Source organism: Coturnix japonica, chromosome 1 (genome assembly GCF_054131305.1).
Source record: "Coturnix japonica strain WE chromosome 1, WE-NBRP24, whole genome shotgun sequence".
Lineage (NCBI taxonomy): Eukaryota > Metazoa > Chordata > Aves > Galliformes > Phasianidae > Coturnix > Coturnix japonica.
In genome coordinates, this window is record NC_140663.1 from 44,954,135 (window position 1) to 44,973,878 (window position 19,744).

Genomic DNA, 19,744 nt, shown 5'->3' on the forward strand with positions numbered 1-19,744 from the left:
AAGAGGGGAACAAAACAGCAAGTAAAATCTATGCAGGGCCCAATGCCAAGAGGGTGATGTTGCACATAATTACAAAGCCAGCCACGTTTGGCAGGAAGGGACTGTAATTCCCTGGGATAGTGGAGCTGCTAAACTCCAACTGTGAAAACAAAGCCTGAGTCACCAGCACCCTCCCTGCGGTGCAGTTATAGCCCCTTAATTCTGAACTGTTATTCCTGGTGCATTGCTCTAATTAAAAGGGAGCCCAGAATTGTGTAGGTTCACATAGTAACTGAGGTCCATCTGCTCAGTCAGTCAGCTTCCCGGATGCTGGCCGGGCAGCAGTGGTGCTCAGACGTGCAGTCTGCTGGATATGAGGGAAAATCCCTGTCAGTTTCTAAGAGGTCGGAATTTGGGTGATACAGGTTAGAATCTCAACAGCAAAAGAGGTTTCCACACTGGTTAAAGAGAAAAGCAGCCCAGGTAGCTGTTGTGCTCAGCTCACGTTTCAGCAGCTCAGAGCTCCCAGCAGTGCACCAAGGAGTAGCTTCATTGCTTCACAGAGTGTTCTCCTGAAATCATCCCCAGCATCACTCGCTGTGGAGGGGGTGAGCTGTGTGAGAGGATGCATAAGCAAGTTAGTTCTTAGTGTAAAAACCAAACCAAACCATGGTCTTTGCATAACGCCACCAAGCAGGCAGGTAGCGTGTTTATCCAAGTTATTTCCCACCCCTCCCAGAAACAGTGAGGGGAAAAGGGTTGAAAAGCAGGGTTATGAATACAAGTAACATGAGGCAGAAGAGATGGTCACAGTCTTTATTTCCACTTTAAGTCTTTAGCCATCAGTAAAGTGAATGGGCAAAAAAAAACAACAACCAAAACAACCAACCGAGCAGACAAACCCACTTTAGCTGGTTATTTCCAAATATAAATAACTGTGGGACAACTGAAATCGAGCCAAAATAGAAAAAGGGAGCTGGGGGAATTTAAAAGACAAAAGTAAGCCTAGCTGCACTGCCTTTTCATAGTGTCAGTGAAGAGGAAGTGCCATAACAAAAAGGAAGCTATGGTTACATTTGATCAGACGTTTATTCTGACATAGGCATGGAATTGCACTTTCATGAAGATGCCAGAGCTGAATGGAGTCCAGTGCACTGGGGGCATTGTGCGCACTTAGCTTAGCTTGATTTCTGCTGCAGTTCCTTCATTCTGTTCAGGGCGCTGCCAGCCTGGAACCACTCGATCTGCGACTCGTTGAAGGTGTGGTTCAACATGATTGTTTCTTGGCTCCCGTTGGGATGCTTGATGATGCATTTCAGAGGCTAAGGGAAAAAAAAAGACGGTTCTTATTTTCCCCCTTCTTTGTCAAAGGAACAAGTTCACTCAAGCTTCTCACAGGAAAATCCCTGTACGTTTCTAAGGAGCTGAAAACAAGGGTGGTCTTAACATAGAAGTGTGGCGGGAGTTACTTCCAGGGAGCGCTCCCGCCTAAGGCAGCAAGTCTGAACTGAAAATATCCTCAAGGGGTTTCTCATAACAGCTCAGGGTAATGTGATCTGGCTCCCCCCAGCTCTCTGGCCCCCATTGCTGGTGTCCAGCATTCCCTCTGGCTGAAGGTTGCGGGGCCATCACTGCCTGTTCTGCCTCAGGCCCTCGCACACAGCTCCACGCTGTTACCCACCAGGGTTCATCCCTGACCCCGAGTGCAATGCCAAGACCAGCAGGTACCTTTCCAGGAGCAAAGTCCGCCAGCCCCACAATGCTCAGCTTGTCCACAGGATGAATCTTGTTGTAGTCTGCTGGATCCGCAAAAGTAAGAGGCAGCAGACCTTGCTTCTTCAGGTTGGTTTCTGCAGAGAACAATCCACTGAATCAGCTCAGTGCAGGGGATCAGGATTACTTCATGGCTGCTCAGTGCTTCTCCGAGGAGTTCATCAGTAATTACCACCCCAGGAGCAAATTGAGCATATCCACTGCTTGTGCCATATCTAACTACATACGTAACATCATTCCTGACGTGAGACCATGCAATCTGTCAGCAGATAGAGTTCCTTTCCATAGGCATTGAGCCCTGAGGCAAGGTAAACATCTCTTCCACCCAAACCAAACATCCTGTTTATATACACTACAGGGGAAGCGCAGCTTACCGTGGATCCTGGCAAAGCTCTTGGTGATGATGACCCTGCCCCCTAAGTGACGTGGCTCCAAGGCTGCGTGCTCTCGGCTTGATCCCTCACCATAGTTTTCATCTCCAATAACCGCCCATTTGACACCCATTTTCTGTGATAAAAGAAAAAGATTTAGAATTCTGCAGCCACTCCAATGAGGAATTTACAGTAAGTACAACCCCAATATATCTAATTTCAGTGCAACACTACCAACACTGCTGTGCTATAATACATTCTACCAAAAGGCTCCCTTTGGTTCTAAGGATAGAAATAGAGAAACTAAAAGCTTCAGAGCAGTTAGGCACTGCTGTCCTTGGCTAACAAGGACTGAAGAAAATTGCTTCTAGGATCGAAAGCAAATCCTTGTTGCCACGTTTCTTTACACAGTTTTGTGCTGGGGCAGCACTCACACTGGTTGTGACCCCTACTCTACTTTTTGGAAGACATACTTCCAAACTTGAACTTCAGTCTACCAGAGGATCCCACTTGAGATCACTGCCAAGCTGATCAGAGAGTGAAAGGCCATTTCTAGAAGTTCCAACCCAAGTTTTAAAGAACAAAGGGGTCAATATATTTATTTCAACGTTAACTAGTCAGTCAGGGATTAATTCTTTAGATTCACACAGTAACTGTGCTCCATCTGCTTAGATAAGAAGGTGGGATTTAGTTGCAGTCTGCTGACACAAACACCTGCAAATTGTGAGTGCCTGTAAGTGTTCTTCCCCTTTCACCTCCCCTTTCATATAGAGTTTCTGGTCCCATCTGTGTCACAAGACCCTCCTCCCTCAGGCTCATGGCAGGCAGGGAAAGAATCTCCTACAAGAACTGCCACAATCAGAGTAAGTCCCAAGAAAAATCCTGAACACTGAGTGAATTCACAACTGCTGCTACTTGAGCGGCAGGGAGAGGTCCTTGGTCTTGGCACAGACCACACTGAGCGCAAACATCCTCTTAAAACATATGCATCAGGAGAGAGTCCCACCTTATAATAACGGGCTGTGTCAGGGACAGGCCCGAACTCCTGAGTTAGTGCATTCCTCACAGAGTTGGCTTTGCCATTTTCAATGTTGATAGCGCCAATGAGCAGGTTGTTGGAGATGTTGTCCAGATGGCCACGGAATTTAAGCCATGGTCCAGCAGCAGAAATATGATCAGTGGTGCATTTCCCTTTTACCTAAGGGGTAGTAGAAGGGATGAATGTATTAGGATGGGTCAGGACTTGATGCTTCCTCGCGCTTTTTACTCTGAAGAATCTTCACATCTTGTTTTAAAAGCACAAACTCAAGACAGCTGCATCTGTTACACAATCAAGGCACACTGAGGCAGAATGCAGTGGTCATTCTGCATGCTTTGATTAGAAACAAGATCCTTGTTGCTAAGGGCAGAAGTACAGAAATGAGGTTAGCCACGACATCTTGTGCCATGTCCTCACTTCCCTCAGCAGCCTGTTCAAATGGCAAAAACAATTAAGTTCTTCCCGTTACAGCTCAGCCTCTCTGCTGGAAAAGCTCAGCAAGACACCGAGTGTTCCCTCTGAGTTTCCAGTGTGGATACAGGCCACCTCAGCCTGCTGGAGCAGAATTCCCAACAGAGAGGACAGCTTTCCTACTGGTAGTCCCACAGTGTTTCTAAAGGAATTGTGTGGGTCAAACAAGCACAGCTCAGCATGGAAGCACGGCTCTTGAGAATACCTGAAGCTCTGCCACTGAGAACCAACAATGTACCTGAAGGACAAATCCCACAGCACTGTATTTCTGCACCTATCACTGTGTTAACTGAAACTACTGAACTGAACTCACCACAGAGAGGGAGGAGAAACTCATGTCTTCCCTAAGAGACTGAAATGTAATGTTTAATTATTATGAAATAAGAGTTTCTCTTCCTGTAAGACAACACAACTACTGATGGATGAGAAGATTCTAACAACCTGATTTCAGACAAAATGGCTTTTAGAACTGTCAGATATTAGAGATGCTAGTGTATGGTTCTAACTGGGAAAAATTCTCCAGACTTCATGGCATGGGTGGGATCACATTCCACAGCATAACGAACTTTGTTTTTCATGATATTAGCTAACAACTAGCATCGAGCAGAAAAGTCTCTTAGTTACATTGCAGTATTGCAAAGAAACATGAGCACAAGAGAAGGAAGACCCTTGTTTCACTTCCCGTAATAATGCAGCTGTAGGGGAAGAATCTCAAGACAGCTCAAGGCACACTCCAAAGCTTCTTGTAACTGATGTGCAAATCCCTGTTCAGCAGCCCTGCCACAGCTGGTGTTCCCCTCTTTGCTCCTGACCTTGATGAGGATCAGCATGTCTTCTAGATCCTTGCCATCCCACTTATCAAAGGGCTCAAGAAGCTGGAGGCGCTGGCTGGTGGGGCTCACATCCACATGCTGCCCGCTGCCATCCTTGGGAGGGTACTGATATGTGTCCTGGCCTGGGTCAAAATCCTTCCAAAAACAAAAGGAAAAACATCAGTCTCAGCCAACCCTAACATCTCTTGAGGAGAACAAGACAATAAGGGCAACTGCACCAATTACAGCCTTAACATTAAGGAAGAGGTCACTGCGTGAAAGCTCCCCTACTACACATAAAGAACAAACAGTGACAGGCCTTCCCTTCCCCAGACCAAGCAGTTACCAGCCTAGGCAGCTCATCTGCATCAGGTGCTTCTAGTTTAAACTTCTTCCCATCTGCTCCTGTCAGGAAATCCGTCTCAGGGTTAAATTTTAGAGTGCCAGCAATGGACAGAGCTGTGACAATCTGAAAGAAAAATGACAATTTAAAAGAATAGTCTTCCTCTCATCATTTCACTTGAAAATCCTATGCCTAAATTAGACAGCGGTCAGAAAGCTCTCACAACTACACACCAAACTACACTGTGTCTCCTTCCTAAGGGAGTAGAATGAGCTCCTAAGACAACAAACTATCCCACAGGCTCCCTGTGGCTGTCCCTTACCTCTGGCGAGGTCACAAACGCGTGAGTCTCTGGGTTGGCATCATTGCGACCTGTGAAATTCCTGTTGTAAGACGTAACTATTGTGTTTTTCTCTCCTTTCTTTATGTCCTTCCTGTAAAAGAAAGAAACACGCTCCTCAGATCCAAAGGGAAGATTACTTCTAGATGTCCTGCTGTTAAAACCCCCAGTCTTGACTTTGGTATCGGTCATTGTCTTTGGGAAATGTTTAGTGAGCGCCCAGGCATGTTTTCCTCCCTTAAGTACAGACTCAAAACCAAGGGCAGTGAAAAGTCAAGTAGGACACTGATTCCTAGAGTAGTTTTCATAGACCATGTTGCGCACTGTTGAACTGTCTGAACAATTATCTACTAGAGTATGTACCTTTGGACACATCATCACTAGCAAGGACAAGGAGTGTGTCTCCCATCCCTCTTATCAGGAATTTTCCTCCCTGCCACTCCATTGATTGAAGACCAGTAGCTTATCCTATTTTAAAAGAACCAAGCAAACTCCAGCCCATCTTCTCAAGGATGACTAATCTCTCTCTCCATTTTTGTCTGCTATCAAAAAACCTACAGATGTGGCCACATGTGTGGACTTTTTGCAGCTTCATTTGTCTAAATGCTCAGCTTAAATCTGCAGTTTTCTGCATCATTTCTCCCCCTCCAATGCACATCACACAGCTGTGTCCAATGGCTAGGGTGTGTTTAATTCCTAGTGTGTGGAATTTACAATCAAAAACAAAGCTAGAAAGAAGCCCATCTTTCCCCTCACCTGTCCCACTGGCCAATGCATGGCCCACAAGCGTTGGCAAGAATCAGCCCTCCAACATCTCGCAGGATTTGTGCCTGGGGACAGACAACAATTTCGTTACTAGGAAGAAGTCCAGAATACATTTCTGGTGTTGCTCTTTCAGAAAAAGAGGACACTCACAAAGCACCAAACCAAGAACGTTTCTCTCCTTGTTTCACTCCCAAGTTTTGAGTCTCTTATGAATACACGGGGTCTGATCCCAGTAAACTCTGAGTTAACACTCGGAAAAGCACAGGAAGACTTTACCACTGAGTTTCCAATCTCTACCTATTTTAAATGGAATGATCCAGCTTCTCAGATATTTGACTGAGAGCAGCGGCTGGTCTGATTAATTTTCTGCATAATTCCTGTCAGCGTAAGGATTGGTTTGGTAAAAGTGCAGGCAAGAATGAGCCTACTCAGTGCACTCAGAACAGGAATCAATTAAAAGGGCAGCTTTTGAAGAAGTCCACGTAAGGACTCGCATAGTTGGTCTCCAAGCTGTGACAGCATCCAGCATTTACTAAATATAAGAACCAATTAACACACTGTTATATTTTTCTCCCCATGCCAAACTGTTCTTAAATGAGAAAATAGATCAACATATCCAGTCAAAACACTGTCTAGGTAATGGCAGGACCTGGGGGCATAGCAGCACAAGGCTACTGTACCTCTAGTGATAAGTGATGACAAAGTTTAAAAGGTTTCCATAAACCACTCTAGACTCCTGAGCATTGTCTGGAAAAGTTGAACGTGTATTGTCTGGAAGTATAAAGAGTGGTCATACTCACGTAACCGTCCCTTTCAATGGTGGCACGGATCTGCTCTGAGCCTGGAGTGATTGTGAACTTTGATTTGCACTTCAACCCATGTGCCAGTGCCTGCTTTGCCACTGCTGCAGAGCGCCCCATGTCCTCATAGCTGGAGTTGGTGCAGCTGCCAATCAGGCCTATGGGGTTTGAAAGAGAGACAGGAAGGTGGTTACTGCAGCCATGGTTATGGGATGCTCCTCCCTGACCACCTCTCAGCAGAAAACAAGGGACAACCTATTCCACCAACGAGGAATCCAAAACAGTTTCACGTGCTAACACTGCCAAACCTCCCAAGCAAGATCCTGTTGTCACAAGCAATCCTTTGCCAGGTTGTGGAGCTGCTAAGTCAGAACACACTGCCTGGCCACTAGTCTACTTATTGTTTCACAAGGTCAGAGTGGCACCTACTTGCGCTTTGGTTAGGCAGAGAGGTATTCATTCAGAGATACAGAAAGGGCTACAAATCAAGATGAAAAGAAACTGAAGAAATGATAAAAAGAGGTGGGTGCCTCACTATTCAAATTGAATTTGAAGTTTTCTAGCCCTCTCAGCATGCACATTTGACATTCTTTTTTTTTTTCCTTCCGAGAAACTTACACACCCAACTAGCTCACCTCAGTTTTCTTGGCTAGACCCCATTGTACCATTCAGTTTTGGTACAGACATTCTGTAGTCCTTGGATAAAGCATCCTTTGTTACGGTACAAACACCACATGAGGACACACTGTGCTGCACTGACAGTACTCTAGTGCTAACCAGTAGAGAGTAACTCTTCAAGTTACTTCAGGTTATTTGTAACAGCAACGAATAACAAGTTTCCCACCTGCAGTGTGGCCTTTACAATGAATTTGCATTCTTTTCATTCCCACCTGGAACAACAAGAGAAGCCAGCCAATGGCTTCCGTCCTACAAACATGCAGGTATCCAAGCCTGCTCTTTAGAACAACAATCATGTTCCTGACAGATCTTCATTCAAAGCCTGTTGCACGGATTTGACCAAAAGTGCTATTCTACAAGTAACACTACTGCCTACCCAAGTGTTTCAAAGTTCCCAGCAAGGGGAAAAACTTGCCTGCTTCTTGAGATTCTCTCTAGCCATCCCAGATCCAGGCCACACATATAAGATGAGAAGAGACTACACTTCTCAGAAAGTTCATATACCTATGAAGAAATGACACTAACCCAAAATTCAAAGGAGCAGTAACTAGTGAGCATTAAAGGACTGGATCTCAAGCTACACAACCAACCACTTATCCCACAACAGCAACATTCATGCCACAAAGATGTAGACGAAAGAACAAATACTACCCACCAACTCTGATATCAACAGGCCAGCCCTCCTTTTCTGCCACAGCACCAACATCTGACACAGGGTGCGCCAGGTCTGGTGTGAAAGGTCCATTGATATGTGGCTTCAGCTTTAAGAAACAGCAACAAAGTCAGAAATTACAGTAGCCAAGAAAAAAACCTCAGTCAGCAGCAAATAAATTCCTTTCGTAGCCCTGTACAGAAGCTGTTTAGGATTCACCTACACAAACACCTGAGCAGAAGCTGCCAGTAGAGCAGGACTGAGTGTTGATCTAGAATAGCCAGGGGTGCTGCATCCAACTCCCAGTATAGTCCTCATTCACACAAATAGTCACATCACAACATCCACAATGGCTAGCAGAAAGCAAGCCTTACCTCACTGAGGTTGATTTCTATCACCTGGTCATACTGACAACCAGGATCTGGCACCAAGTATTGCTGGAACTCATCTGCTAGTGCAGCTATGTCTGGAATGAGAAAGAAGGGAGATCTGAAAAACTGCAGCAAATGCAAGGTAAAAGAAGACTGGAACAACTGAACACAGGGTCTGCAAAATATCTACCCAGGCACTTAATCTACAGACCCTATTCCTGTATATGCAAGGTCAGAAGTAACAGCAGATGAAACTGCAGGAAGATGCTGCTCCCGGAATACACCTCTCAAATCCATGCTTCTACCCACTTCAACCCTCAAGCTCTCTTACCAGCTCGCCCTGTCTTGCCCAGGTATTTCTTCATCCGTGAGTTGTAAGGGAAGACTGAGGTGGTAGCTCCAATTTCAGCCCCCATGTTACAGATAGTTGCCATTCCTAGAAAAAGAATGGGAGAAAAGATCATGAGGTCAATGACCCAAGTCCAAGACTATCCCATTCTTCAAAGGTCAAACCACAGAAAAGACAGCAAAGCCAAGAGAGATCAGGTTCATCAGGCCTAAAAAACCTAACTCCACCGCAGACAGGATGCATTGACTACATAATGGCTGCTTCAGTCCCTAATGTTTCTGATCAATACTATGTCTGCAGCCAGACTTTGGTACAAGGAAGGAGTTGAAAGCCACAGTAATTCTTGATTATGGAAGGTCTAATAGGGACTCCTCCCCATCTGCACTGAGCACTGAATATACTTACAGCAGTGACAAGTGTCTATGCTACCCACAATGAGTGTCTGGTCTCTTCCTAGTATCTTATTTATCTTTATAGGAAGAGCCAGAATGCATTTATCTACATGAGAAATCTGAAGAGCTGAGTAAAAGTTTCTGGTGATTGAGTACAATAAAAAAAACATTTACTCGTGGCATTGGGACCACCCAGTGCCTTTCAAGGACACAGCAATGAAGCAGTAGCAGATGCTGTTTTATATTTAGCAGGCTAAATACCACAGTTCAGCTACCCATGATTCAAGAGAACAAAAATCTTAAATTGCTCTCAAGCTATCCAAATTGTAGCCAAGCCATATGAACACAGAGAAGACCAGCACCTCCAACAACACCCAGCTCCAGATAAGAGATTCTTGCTGTCTTACCAGTGCAAGAGATTGAATCCACACCAGGCCCGTGGTACTCGATGATGGCCCCTGTTCCACCCTTTACAGTGAGGATGCCAGCCACTTTCAGGATCACATCTTTAGGAGAACTCCAGCCAGAAAGCTTGCCAGTTAGTTTTACACCAATAACCTGAGTAACATTAAAAAGTATATATATATATTATACTGTCATCATTTCCCTTCAGCAGCCAAAATAATTCCTCATACTTCTCAGAATGTGGGTAGTCACAACACCACAAGGGGGAAAAATCCTGAAATACCACAACATGTGCACAGGGGCTGAACTCAATGACAGGGCCAACTGAAGAGATATCACTACTTGCCTGCTTCTATCCACCTCTGAATAAAAAGGCTGGAAATGGAAACTCAGAGCTGCCTATGAATCACAGACAGGCTGTTCGAACCAGTGTGTGATTACAAGTAAAAATGTTGATTGTATATAGTGCCTAATGTAGGTTTCTTATGTATCTTAAATCTCACCTGCAACACAGAGGATTAGTATTCCTTTTGCTCTTACCTTTGGGCATTTGAGCTCCCAAGGGATTCCTGCCATGACATCTACAGCATCAGCTCCACCCACACCGATGCAGATTCCCCCCAGGCCACCTCCGTTGGGGGTGTGTGAGTCTGTGCCAATCAACATAACCCCGGGGTAGGAATAGTTCTCCAGAATGATCTGAAAATAAAAATGGATCGTTTGCTTGCTTGTTTGTTGGGAAAGGAGGGGGGGGGGCACCAAGGAAAACAACAAGAACAAGAATCTAGATTAGTTTTTATTTGCAGATTTCAGTAGCAAGAAAGTAATTTAATTTGCTTTGGATTGTAAGTTCAGCTGTATTTCAAATTCCTTTCAGAGGAATGACAGAACAAGGTACCAAGTCTTGGCCTGAGGGTCCTTGCTCATCCCAAGATAATATAAAAACTGAAATTGTGATTTTCCATTTTCCACTGGAAGATGAATTCTTTCCAGTAACCTTTGTTGGAGCTCAGGGATCTGTTCCTCAGCCTCCAACCCCCTTTGACTCAACTGCTGAACGAGCCAATTCACCTGTCCAGAGCTAGCGAGATCTTTTGCAGACCTCATGGTCCCACAGCAGCAGAATACCAACAGGCCCCTCCAATCCGTGCTGCAGGCCAAAGCCTAATCACATGGAGGAATAACTCACAAATATACCAGGAGGCTGCCTTTTCCTCACTGCTGATTCCAGAACAGCCTCAGCAGAACTCATTTAGCCCTTTATCAAGAAAGCTAAAACTTTGCCTCTAATACTTCTAGACTTATATACATGTACAAGAAAGGTCATTTCCAAGGCCTCACTTTGGCACTGGATTCTGAAGCTATAAAGCACGTCCAGTTTTCTCCAACCAGGGAAACTAAATCATAAATAAGCTGGCAGCAACAGTAGGTAGCTATGTTGCCACATGACAAACATTATGAGTGGTTTCAGAGCAGAAGTGACCTGAAGTGCTCCCATGAGCTTTTGGAGAGTTCACCTGTTCTATTGCCTTCCCATGCTGTGTCACACTGAGTTAAAATAAGCCATTCCATAGCTAAGAACAGAGAGGACTTGATGGCACCTGGTCACAAGCTCCTTCCTGAGAGGATGTTTAACAGTAGTCATCCACACCCCTCTCCATTCCTTCTGCCTGTGTTGCACTTCAGTTTGTCCTACCTGCATCTCAGGAATAATGCAAAATGTCTAGTAAACATACACAGGGAATCAACCAAGACCAAGACAGGGAAATCTGGCTAGAGGCATTGATTTTAAAAATCAAAAAGCCTCATTAAGTGATAAGTTATCTTGGGATGGTCACCTTCTTTTGAGGTGCAAGTGCTACAACTAGATCATCTCAGACCTGAAAACTACTGAAAACTGTTCTGTATTTTATCCAGTTCAGATAGCAATTAGTTATGTGGTATTGTTGAGTACTTAAACTTAAAAGTCAGCTGCTCTAACTGGTGTCCTCATAGACTTTCTTGGTTCACTATGGAACAAAATGTACATAAAACAGCCCCCCAAAAGGCATGTTCCTAAAGCCTCTTTTCTTAACACTAAAAGGAATGCATATTAGCCTTATGTAGCTACTTCATGGCACCACTTTACCATCCAACCATATCAAAATGAGCCAGCACCAAAGGAGTAAAGGTTCTCTGATTCACGTGGCCTGCTGCTGGCACTCACTAATCACGCATCAGGTTACAGTTTGACAAAAATAGCCTCTGAGTAAAAACACTATCGTTGAGATAACTGAAAGGGAGAAAGCAAGAAAGATCTCTTGCCTCAAAGAGAGTTGCTCCTTTGAACTGGTGAAATTTCTAAGGGTTTGTGCTCTCCCTTCACCATGAGGTAAAAGAGCCACTGGATGTTCAAAAGAATTCAAATACATACGTTACCTGGTGAATGATTCCTGATCCAGGTTTCCAGAATCCCACTCCATACTTGGCACCAGCCGTCGACAGAAAGTTGTACACCTCCTGGTTTATGTCCTAGTCACACAGGAAAACACACAATATTAATAACGTTCTTCTGTAGACCATGAGCTTGAACACATTCCTATCTACTCAAGCCTGTCCGTAGGTTGTTCCATGGCTTTGGAACAGCTGGGTGGTGCACATCACTCCCAAAACCAAAAGGGATCAGTGCTAGTCTGTCATCACAGGCCACTTAATTTCACTCAGTTTCATCCTACTTGAAGCTCTACTAATGCATCTTCTTTTGTTTCAATTCCAAATAGCACAATTAAAGGAAAACCCTGCCATTAAGGTATTTGAGAATGCTCTGGTTATTTCTTGTATTCTCACAAGGTACTTTAACCTGTTTTTCACTTCCTCTGACCCCCCCTTCCTTCTCTGCCAGCTGTCTCCTTTGTTTTACACATGCTTTGCAGACATTTCTAATCTCTCATATTAGCATTCTGGCTTTACTTTCACAGATGAAGAAATACAATTGGAAGTCGGTGGGTGCCATTTCTCATTCTGTTGAGTCGCCTGCTAAGGACTCGCACAATGCTGCCTTTCTTGCTGCACTACCACCATTACTTGCAGAGGTCATACTGTGAAAATTGCTTGTGAGAATAACCATGGTTGCCAAGGAAGTACAACGATACGTATGTTCTGATAACTCTTGGCAGAAGAGTGGCAGAGTAAATAAGATAAGCGCTAGCAGAAGAGAGTTTCTTAAAGACTGTTCTCAGGCAGCTATGCTTCAAAATAAAGAGGAAACTAGGATAATGGAAGAACTGTCTCAGCACACACTTGCTGAGGTTTCCCATGAGGCAGCAACAGTTCCTTAAGCGCTGTTTTCCACAGGGAGTCAGGTCACTTTACTCTGTTTGTGCATCTCTCCCCAGTAAAGTATGATGATGAGCCAGGAGCAAATTCAAACCACCCTCCGGTCTGCCAGCATTCATTGTATGCCAGCTGGCAGCTTCAGAAGCAGAACACAGTCAGAAGAAGGCAAGACCTTTACTTGGTCTGCTCAGAGCAGCTGGCAGAGGAGGGACTCTGCCCTGCTCAGCAGCAGAATACCACGGGCATTACAAAGAACAAATACAGGAATAAGGGAGAGAAGAAGACAGCTTCAGGAGTTTCTGAGAACAATCTTAAAATCCACCTGAACACCCACAAAAGGTTTGACAGATTCTTCTGTTTTGGTACCAGGATCCAAGTCACAGAGTCTTCTGGCTATGACAATGGACTCATGCTATGCCCACATGGGGGCTTCCTCCATCTCCCTGCTATACTAACAGGATGTCCTTCCGTGGCAGATTTGCTGCGGTATGTAGAACAGAGGAGCATGGATCTCATGCATCTCTATTTGACAGAAATCTCTGAGGAGGAATAAGCAGTAACAAAGCGATGGGGAAAATTAAAAAGAAAAACAACCCTTAGTGAAGAAGTTGGACAAACAATATTGGAATTCTCACATAAAGCACAATATCCTTCATGTCTACTTAAACATCTATACCTGTCCTTGCTGGTCCTGAATGCTGCACATGCTTCAGTGAGCATTCAGCTAATCACATGCAAGTGGTCTGGGAATCAGAAGTAGTTATTTGCTCCCCATTCACAGTGTAAGTCAGTGTGATACAAACACATGTTCAGGATGCTTTTCATAGTGTATGATCTATTCTTTCATTGATAGCAGATTAGGTCTAACTCTTCCCATACTTAGGGTTAAGCCATATAATGGAAGAACTTCAGGTGAAAAACTCCCAAAGTCCTGCCTGCTCAGTTTCTTCACTGCATCGGACATACCTACAGAGTTGACCACACAGGCAATCTGGTGCCATGTCTGATTTCATGGCTCTTCTGGAAAAAAAAAATAAAAGAAACTCTTCCCAGGGTGGAAAGAGGCTTTCAAACAGTCTGAATTTAAGTCTCTGCATTAGTCACCTTGGCTCTTCGAAGATCCTTGTCACCACCTGACTGCGCTTCTATGAGGTGATCACAATGGATGGTGGAAGGCACGGCCACTTTTGGCAGCCCGCTGCTGATGAACTGCAACATTGCCATCTGAGCAGTGGCATCCTGCATGGCCACGCGGTCAGGCCGTAGGCGCAAATAGGTCTTGCCTCTCTCAATCTCCTGTTTTGCTGGGTCATCCAGGTGTCCATATACAATCTTCTCGGATAAGGTCAGGGGACGGTCAAGCCTGGGGAGACAAAGGAATTTTGTATCTGCATGTTGTCTAGTTTAACATTAGCCTGTTTTAAGGATGTAACTGAATAAAGATACTCTCTGCTTCCTTTTACCACTCAAGCTGCTGAGACATGAACACAGACACCTGCATGCTCATCTTACAGAACTAACATATCAACTGGTAGCTCACTGAAACAGATGCTTGGCCCAGAAAGTCCGAAAGGATACAGACTGATGTCACTTTTGCTTTCTCATGTAATCTCTCTATACAGTAAAGCAATGAGTACTCATTTCCCAAGGTTAGACTTGGGAAAAGCCAGAGAATGATGAAGTGAGACAGAGGTCAGACTCAATTCACAAGTACCAGATCAAGGACAAGTAAGGAGAGTTTCACGACCACAGACCTTCTAGGTGCTGTAGAGTTCTACTGGCTGTCTCAGTTGAGGAGCCTATTTATGTCAGTGGTGAGATCTTGTTAGAAGGAGCTAAGCAGATGCTATGACATGAAATGAGAGTTACCACAACTAACAAAGGATGCAAAGACCAAAGGACACATCTTACAAACCACTGACAAGGTAAGTAGAGCAGGAATGACAACTCAACAGGCAGACAAGCCTCTATCAGCAGATTAAGGTCACCGTGTTTACATACATTACAAACTCCTAGCCCATCTTTTTGTGCCTAACGCCTACAGCGGAATACAGGAGAACACTCACTGTCAAAACAAAGTGTAAAGGAGCATTAGCCTACAATGACCACTACCCACGCACTGCTTCCCCAGAAAGGTGTGAGGGCCAATACAAATGCTCCAGAAGGAAGGTGTTAATAAAAGAGGACAGAGCCCTTTCTAGCACCTCCTCTGCACTGACCTACATGTCAGTGTTCATCATAACCTTCAACCCCTCCCACAATGCCCCACTGCCACATGGAGACATTACAACCCATTTTTCACTATATCTGCAACTGCCACAGCCCAAAGCACCTAACAAACACACTCTTTGCCAGAGCCCTGGGATGGTTTTCCTTCCTTTCCCATCACTGCAGAGCTAAATTCTGCACAATGGCCTTACCCTTTCCCTCTTCAGTCCTCCACTCTTACCTCTTACGGACGATGTTGATGTTCTTCTCCAGCTTTTCATAGTTGATGTATTCATTAGGCTCAAAGTGGCTCATGGCCACCTTGGCCCGCTGGCACAGAACAGATGCAACATGGTAGCGCCGTATCCCACCATTCAGTGCATGCTGGAAGAAGGAGAGTGTTAGTGCTGGAACCCAGAACTGGTATCACTTGGAATCACTTGTTGGTATTGAGTTGACACTGTTGGATGAGCAAACAACACTGAATGGGACCAAGCAGATACCTTTCTGCTCCACCACCACATATCAAGATCTCAGTGCAAGGTACTGGATTTAAAATATTGCTTAAAATTATCAAGACCAAAAAATGTCACCAATATTTTTATCCAAATCTCTTGTTTTATTGTATTTTTAATAATGCTTGTTAATATTTTCCATAATGAAAAGTCCAGGAAATCTAGGAGAGAGCATAGCAGACAGCACACTAGCAATAAGGGTGTTGGTTGTTTTCCTACCAAACAATCCTATGCTATTAGATACACATCTCTCAGTAGGAGCAAAACACATCTGCAGCGTTTTAGCGGCCACGCACCATTCCAGTCCAAGTAAATCTGAAATAAAGTTGGTGGTACAGGGGAGAGCATTGCTGTAACAGAAGGACAAATGAAAGGCAGTCATCAGATTTCAGCCTGCTGCACTTTAAGCTCACAACTTCCAGAATATACCACAAATGTCAGAGGTTAGATGATGACTTCTCCCACTGGAGAACCAACCACCACCAACCAACCACCACTTCAAAATCTGAAGCAGGGCTCTCCAAAGATCTGAAGAGAGGTGTACCCCTATCAGATAAAAGTCAGATAGTATCTTCTCAACTCCTGCATACACATCTGTAAACCTTTTTACTTCATGAAATAGCTCAGTGAAATGTGGTAGTCATTAGAATACCACACATTCAAATGGTAATCACAGTAATAGCAATACAAAGTAGTTGACTTCTGTTTGATCCTCACCACAGCTCCACATGCCAGATATGGAAGAGAAACGAGCCTGAACCTGGAGTTTCAGAAACAGGAGGGATATGAGGACTGCTCTGAAAATAATGCCTCCTATTTTATTACATTGGCTTGTGATGGCACAGGCAGATGTTAGTGGTATGGTAGTAGTGGTAGAACCTTCCCACCAACATTCGGTTACATTCTGTTGCTGTGTGACAGAAGGCAGCAGAGTGGCAGCCTGAAAGAATGGTGTCTGCCACGGAAGCATGTATGAACCAAAGGTGTATCACTGAATTCCTCCATGAAAAAAAAAAAAAAATGGCACCTGCTGACATTCATTAATGATTGGTGAACATTAACAGAGACCAAACTGTGCATGTGAGCACAGTGAGCTGGTAGTGGGTGGTGCATTTCAGCAGTGGTGACAGTGACATGAAAGACAGGCCATGTTCTGGTCAGCCATGCAGACTTTCACGGGCACAGCATGCAGGTTCTTGTTCATCACTGTTTAAAACACATAGCTAATGGTGGTGCCTATGCTGAAAAACTGTTTTGTAGCTGAGAACTTGCTCCATCAGACAGTGCTATTGTGCTCTTTATATCCACTGGAGTTTCCATGGAGGCATTACTTTTGGAGCAACCCCCATAAAACTACAAGATTAAGTCACAAAACTGAGTTTCCTGTTTCATTTTCTCCCACTTTTTCCTAAAACAAAACGTGCTCCAGTGGGTTTCTTTGGTATCTTTTGCTTGTTTTTGCTGAGTAGTGACAACAGCCACGGGAAGTACGTAGTCAGCATCATTAGGTTCTGGGCTGAGCACCCAGCAAACAGCTGCCCAGCGGGCTCTTCTCATCTGCCACTGAATTTGTTTACCCTGCACCTGAGTGTTCTTTACTCAGAAAGAAAAAGAAACCACTGCAGGGCACCTGAGTCTGTCAGTATTTTGGTAGGTGAAAAGCTTCCCCTACCAAATTAATTGATAAAAGACACCTTACTAAATGTGTCGTTATCTTTGAATCCTCCTTAAGGAAGCCTACTCTTATCTATGTGGACTTTGAAAGCTCATCTGAAACAGCCAGCTGTCTCGTAGTCAGCTCACAGCAGTAAATGCCCAGATATAAATCTGAATTCTTGAAACTCACATTTTGGCATCAGACATGGTAGGTACATCCAGTAAGCATAAAGCCTGTAGTCAAAAGACTAGAAGCTTTGCCACATGCCCTCCTATCCCAGAAAGCACTCCTAGAAATTCTAACTGAAACCCAAAATATCATTTTTCCTCCTCCTCCCTGATCTAAGAACACTGGCCAAGTTTCCAATGCTGACCATAATTCAGCCTAAAAAAAGCAATAAGGTATAATCAACATGTAAATGCAAGCTGTTTTCCCAGACCCACTTCCAAGGAGCAACCAAAATTAGCCTTCTGAAGGTGGGTTTAACTCTAGCCAATATGGTTTTCTTGCCAACATACACAAAGCTCACAAAATGCAACTGCTTTGTATGTACTCACAAGACCTTCAGCAAACCCCTGACACTTCAGTTGGTTTCACAGTGCTGTTCTTTCTGTCATTCCTTAGCCAACGTGGCCTGAGAAACAAAATGGCTCCCAAAAGCATCTTTCAGAATGGCATGAAAAAGACCTCTGTCCTATAAGGCTTTTATAGGAACCATACTATAAATAGGACTGTCAGCCTTAACTGGGCTAATTCCAATTTATTTCTCTTTAAGATAAGCTTAATACCAGCTTCCAACTCCAAAAGCCTGTTCTAGGAGAGGAGATGAGCAGAACCAGCATTAATAGCACATGCCACATTCAGTGCTGGCACTACTGCAGCAACTAGCAAGATGAGTCACGTTATCATTACATCTCTAGACTGCTACATATGAGAAAAGCTATTATTTGCTTCCTATAGCAACCAGCCAGAATGATTGGTAAAAGTCCCTTAAACTGAAAAAAAAGCCTACTTTGAATCTAATAATATAATACTCCCAAAGGTCTAAACTTCATGCATTTGCTGTGCTGACACATATCCACTTAAGTACACACCCACTTGACCTGACGTGACTGCACATACCATAAAAGGAGAAACAACCCATTATCCTAATAAAATATTTGCTTATGTTTTATCAGTAGTTGTTTCTCTTCAAAGTGCAAAGTAGCAATTATTTAACAGTCAATGATGAATACACCGAGATAACTGCAATGATGCCACGCTGTAAGTTTTACTTTAAAAAACAGTCCTTTTCTAAGACATCTGCACCGAGAGCAACAAAGTAATAACATAAAATGTGAGTAAGAACCATAGAATCACTGAATATCTTGAGTAGAAAGGGATCCATAATGATCATCAAACCCAACTCCTGGCTCCACGTGGTACCACCCAAAAAGCCGGCCCTATGTGTGACAGCATTGTCCAAACACTTCTTGAACTCTGGCAAGTTTGGTATTACGCCCACTGCCTTCTTCACAAAGTGCTTTCAAGGCACCTCACTCAACGATTCTTCACGTGTCCCTTCCAAGCTGAGCTATTCTGTGACTCTCTGATAAGGTTATTGCTGCAGCTCCCTGGGTAGAGGGAACACCCTCCCCAAGGTCACAGCTGGCAAATGGAGCAGTCCGAGCTCTCAGCTTCACCATGTGGCACGTACTGAGGGCAGCACAGCAAGCAGCACTACATGAGAAAATGGCATTCTATCTGCCTTCTAGGCTTTAAAAAACAATCAAGTGTTTATTAGTGAGTAGATACTAAACAGGATAATGCCCTTAGTACTGTAGTGCCTGTGATGGGCACAAGCAGACGTGGGTTTTAGAGGTCACAATGGAGAAGACTGGGAGAGTCACTATGAAGGCAGATTCAAGCCATTTGGAAAATAAAATAATAATAATAAAAAGATAATTGATGTGGCCGCCTGGCCTTGCACGGCCCCTTTAACAAACAGATCTAGGAACTCCCATCCACATGAAAGGCCGCAGTCCTGGAGCCGGGCAGCCAAGGGCACAGGCTGCTAACGGCACGAGATGAGGAGGAGCCCGCGGAAGGAGGAAGCACGGCCCCAGGCGCGATATCTCGGCCTACCCGGGCGCGGTCACCTTGCGCTCACCTTGAGGCTCAGCAGTGCCCGGAGGCGGCGGGACCCGCCCGACACCGAGGCCCATCAGGCGGCCGAGCCGCCTCCGCCGGTGCGGCCCCGCCATCGCCATGGAAACGGGCGTCGGGCCGCGCCGGGGACGCGCTGACCTACACGCGCAGACAGCGGAGACCCGGCCCCACGCCTCCGCCCGCCGCCCCGCGCTCCCTCTGCCCTCCGTCCAGGATTGCAGCGGCCCTCACCCCACCGCCCAGCCCGGCCTCGCCCGGCCCCGCCCGTCCCGCGGCGCTCACCCGCAGCCGAGCCGCCAGGACGCAGTACGGCGCCATTTTGTGCACTGACAAAGATGAAGTCGCGCCCCGATGGCGTCAG

General features: G+C 45.0%; 1 protein-coding gene across 1 annotated transcript; it reads right to left on the reverse strand.

The window, feature by feature from the left end:
- Nucleotides 1–781: 781 nt before the first annotated feature.
- Nucleotides 782–19,728, reverse strand: ACO2 (aconitase 2). Its single transcript, XM_015861085.3, has 18 exons — nt 19,666–19,728; nt 15,305–15,447; nt 13,960–14,218; nt 11,959–12,051; nt 10,081–10,239; nt 9,543–9,693; nt 8,726–8,830; nt 8,398–8,489; nt 8,027–8,132; nt 6,694–6,851; nt 5,885–5,958; nt 5,111–5,222; nt 4,792–4,914; nt 4,446–4,601; nt 3,130–3,321; nt 2,127–2,259; nt 1,708–1,829; nt 782–1,301 (listed from the first exon to the last, which is right to left on the reverse strand). Exons 1-18 carry the CDS (start codon nt 19,699–19,701, stop codon nt 1,158–1,160), a joined length of 2,358 nt encoding a protein of 785 aa, XP_015716571.1. The 5' UTR covers nt 19,702–19,728; the 3' UTR covers nt 782–1,157.
- Nucleotides 19,729–19,744: the final 16 nt, after the last annotated feature.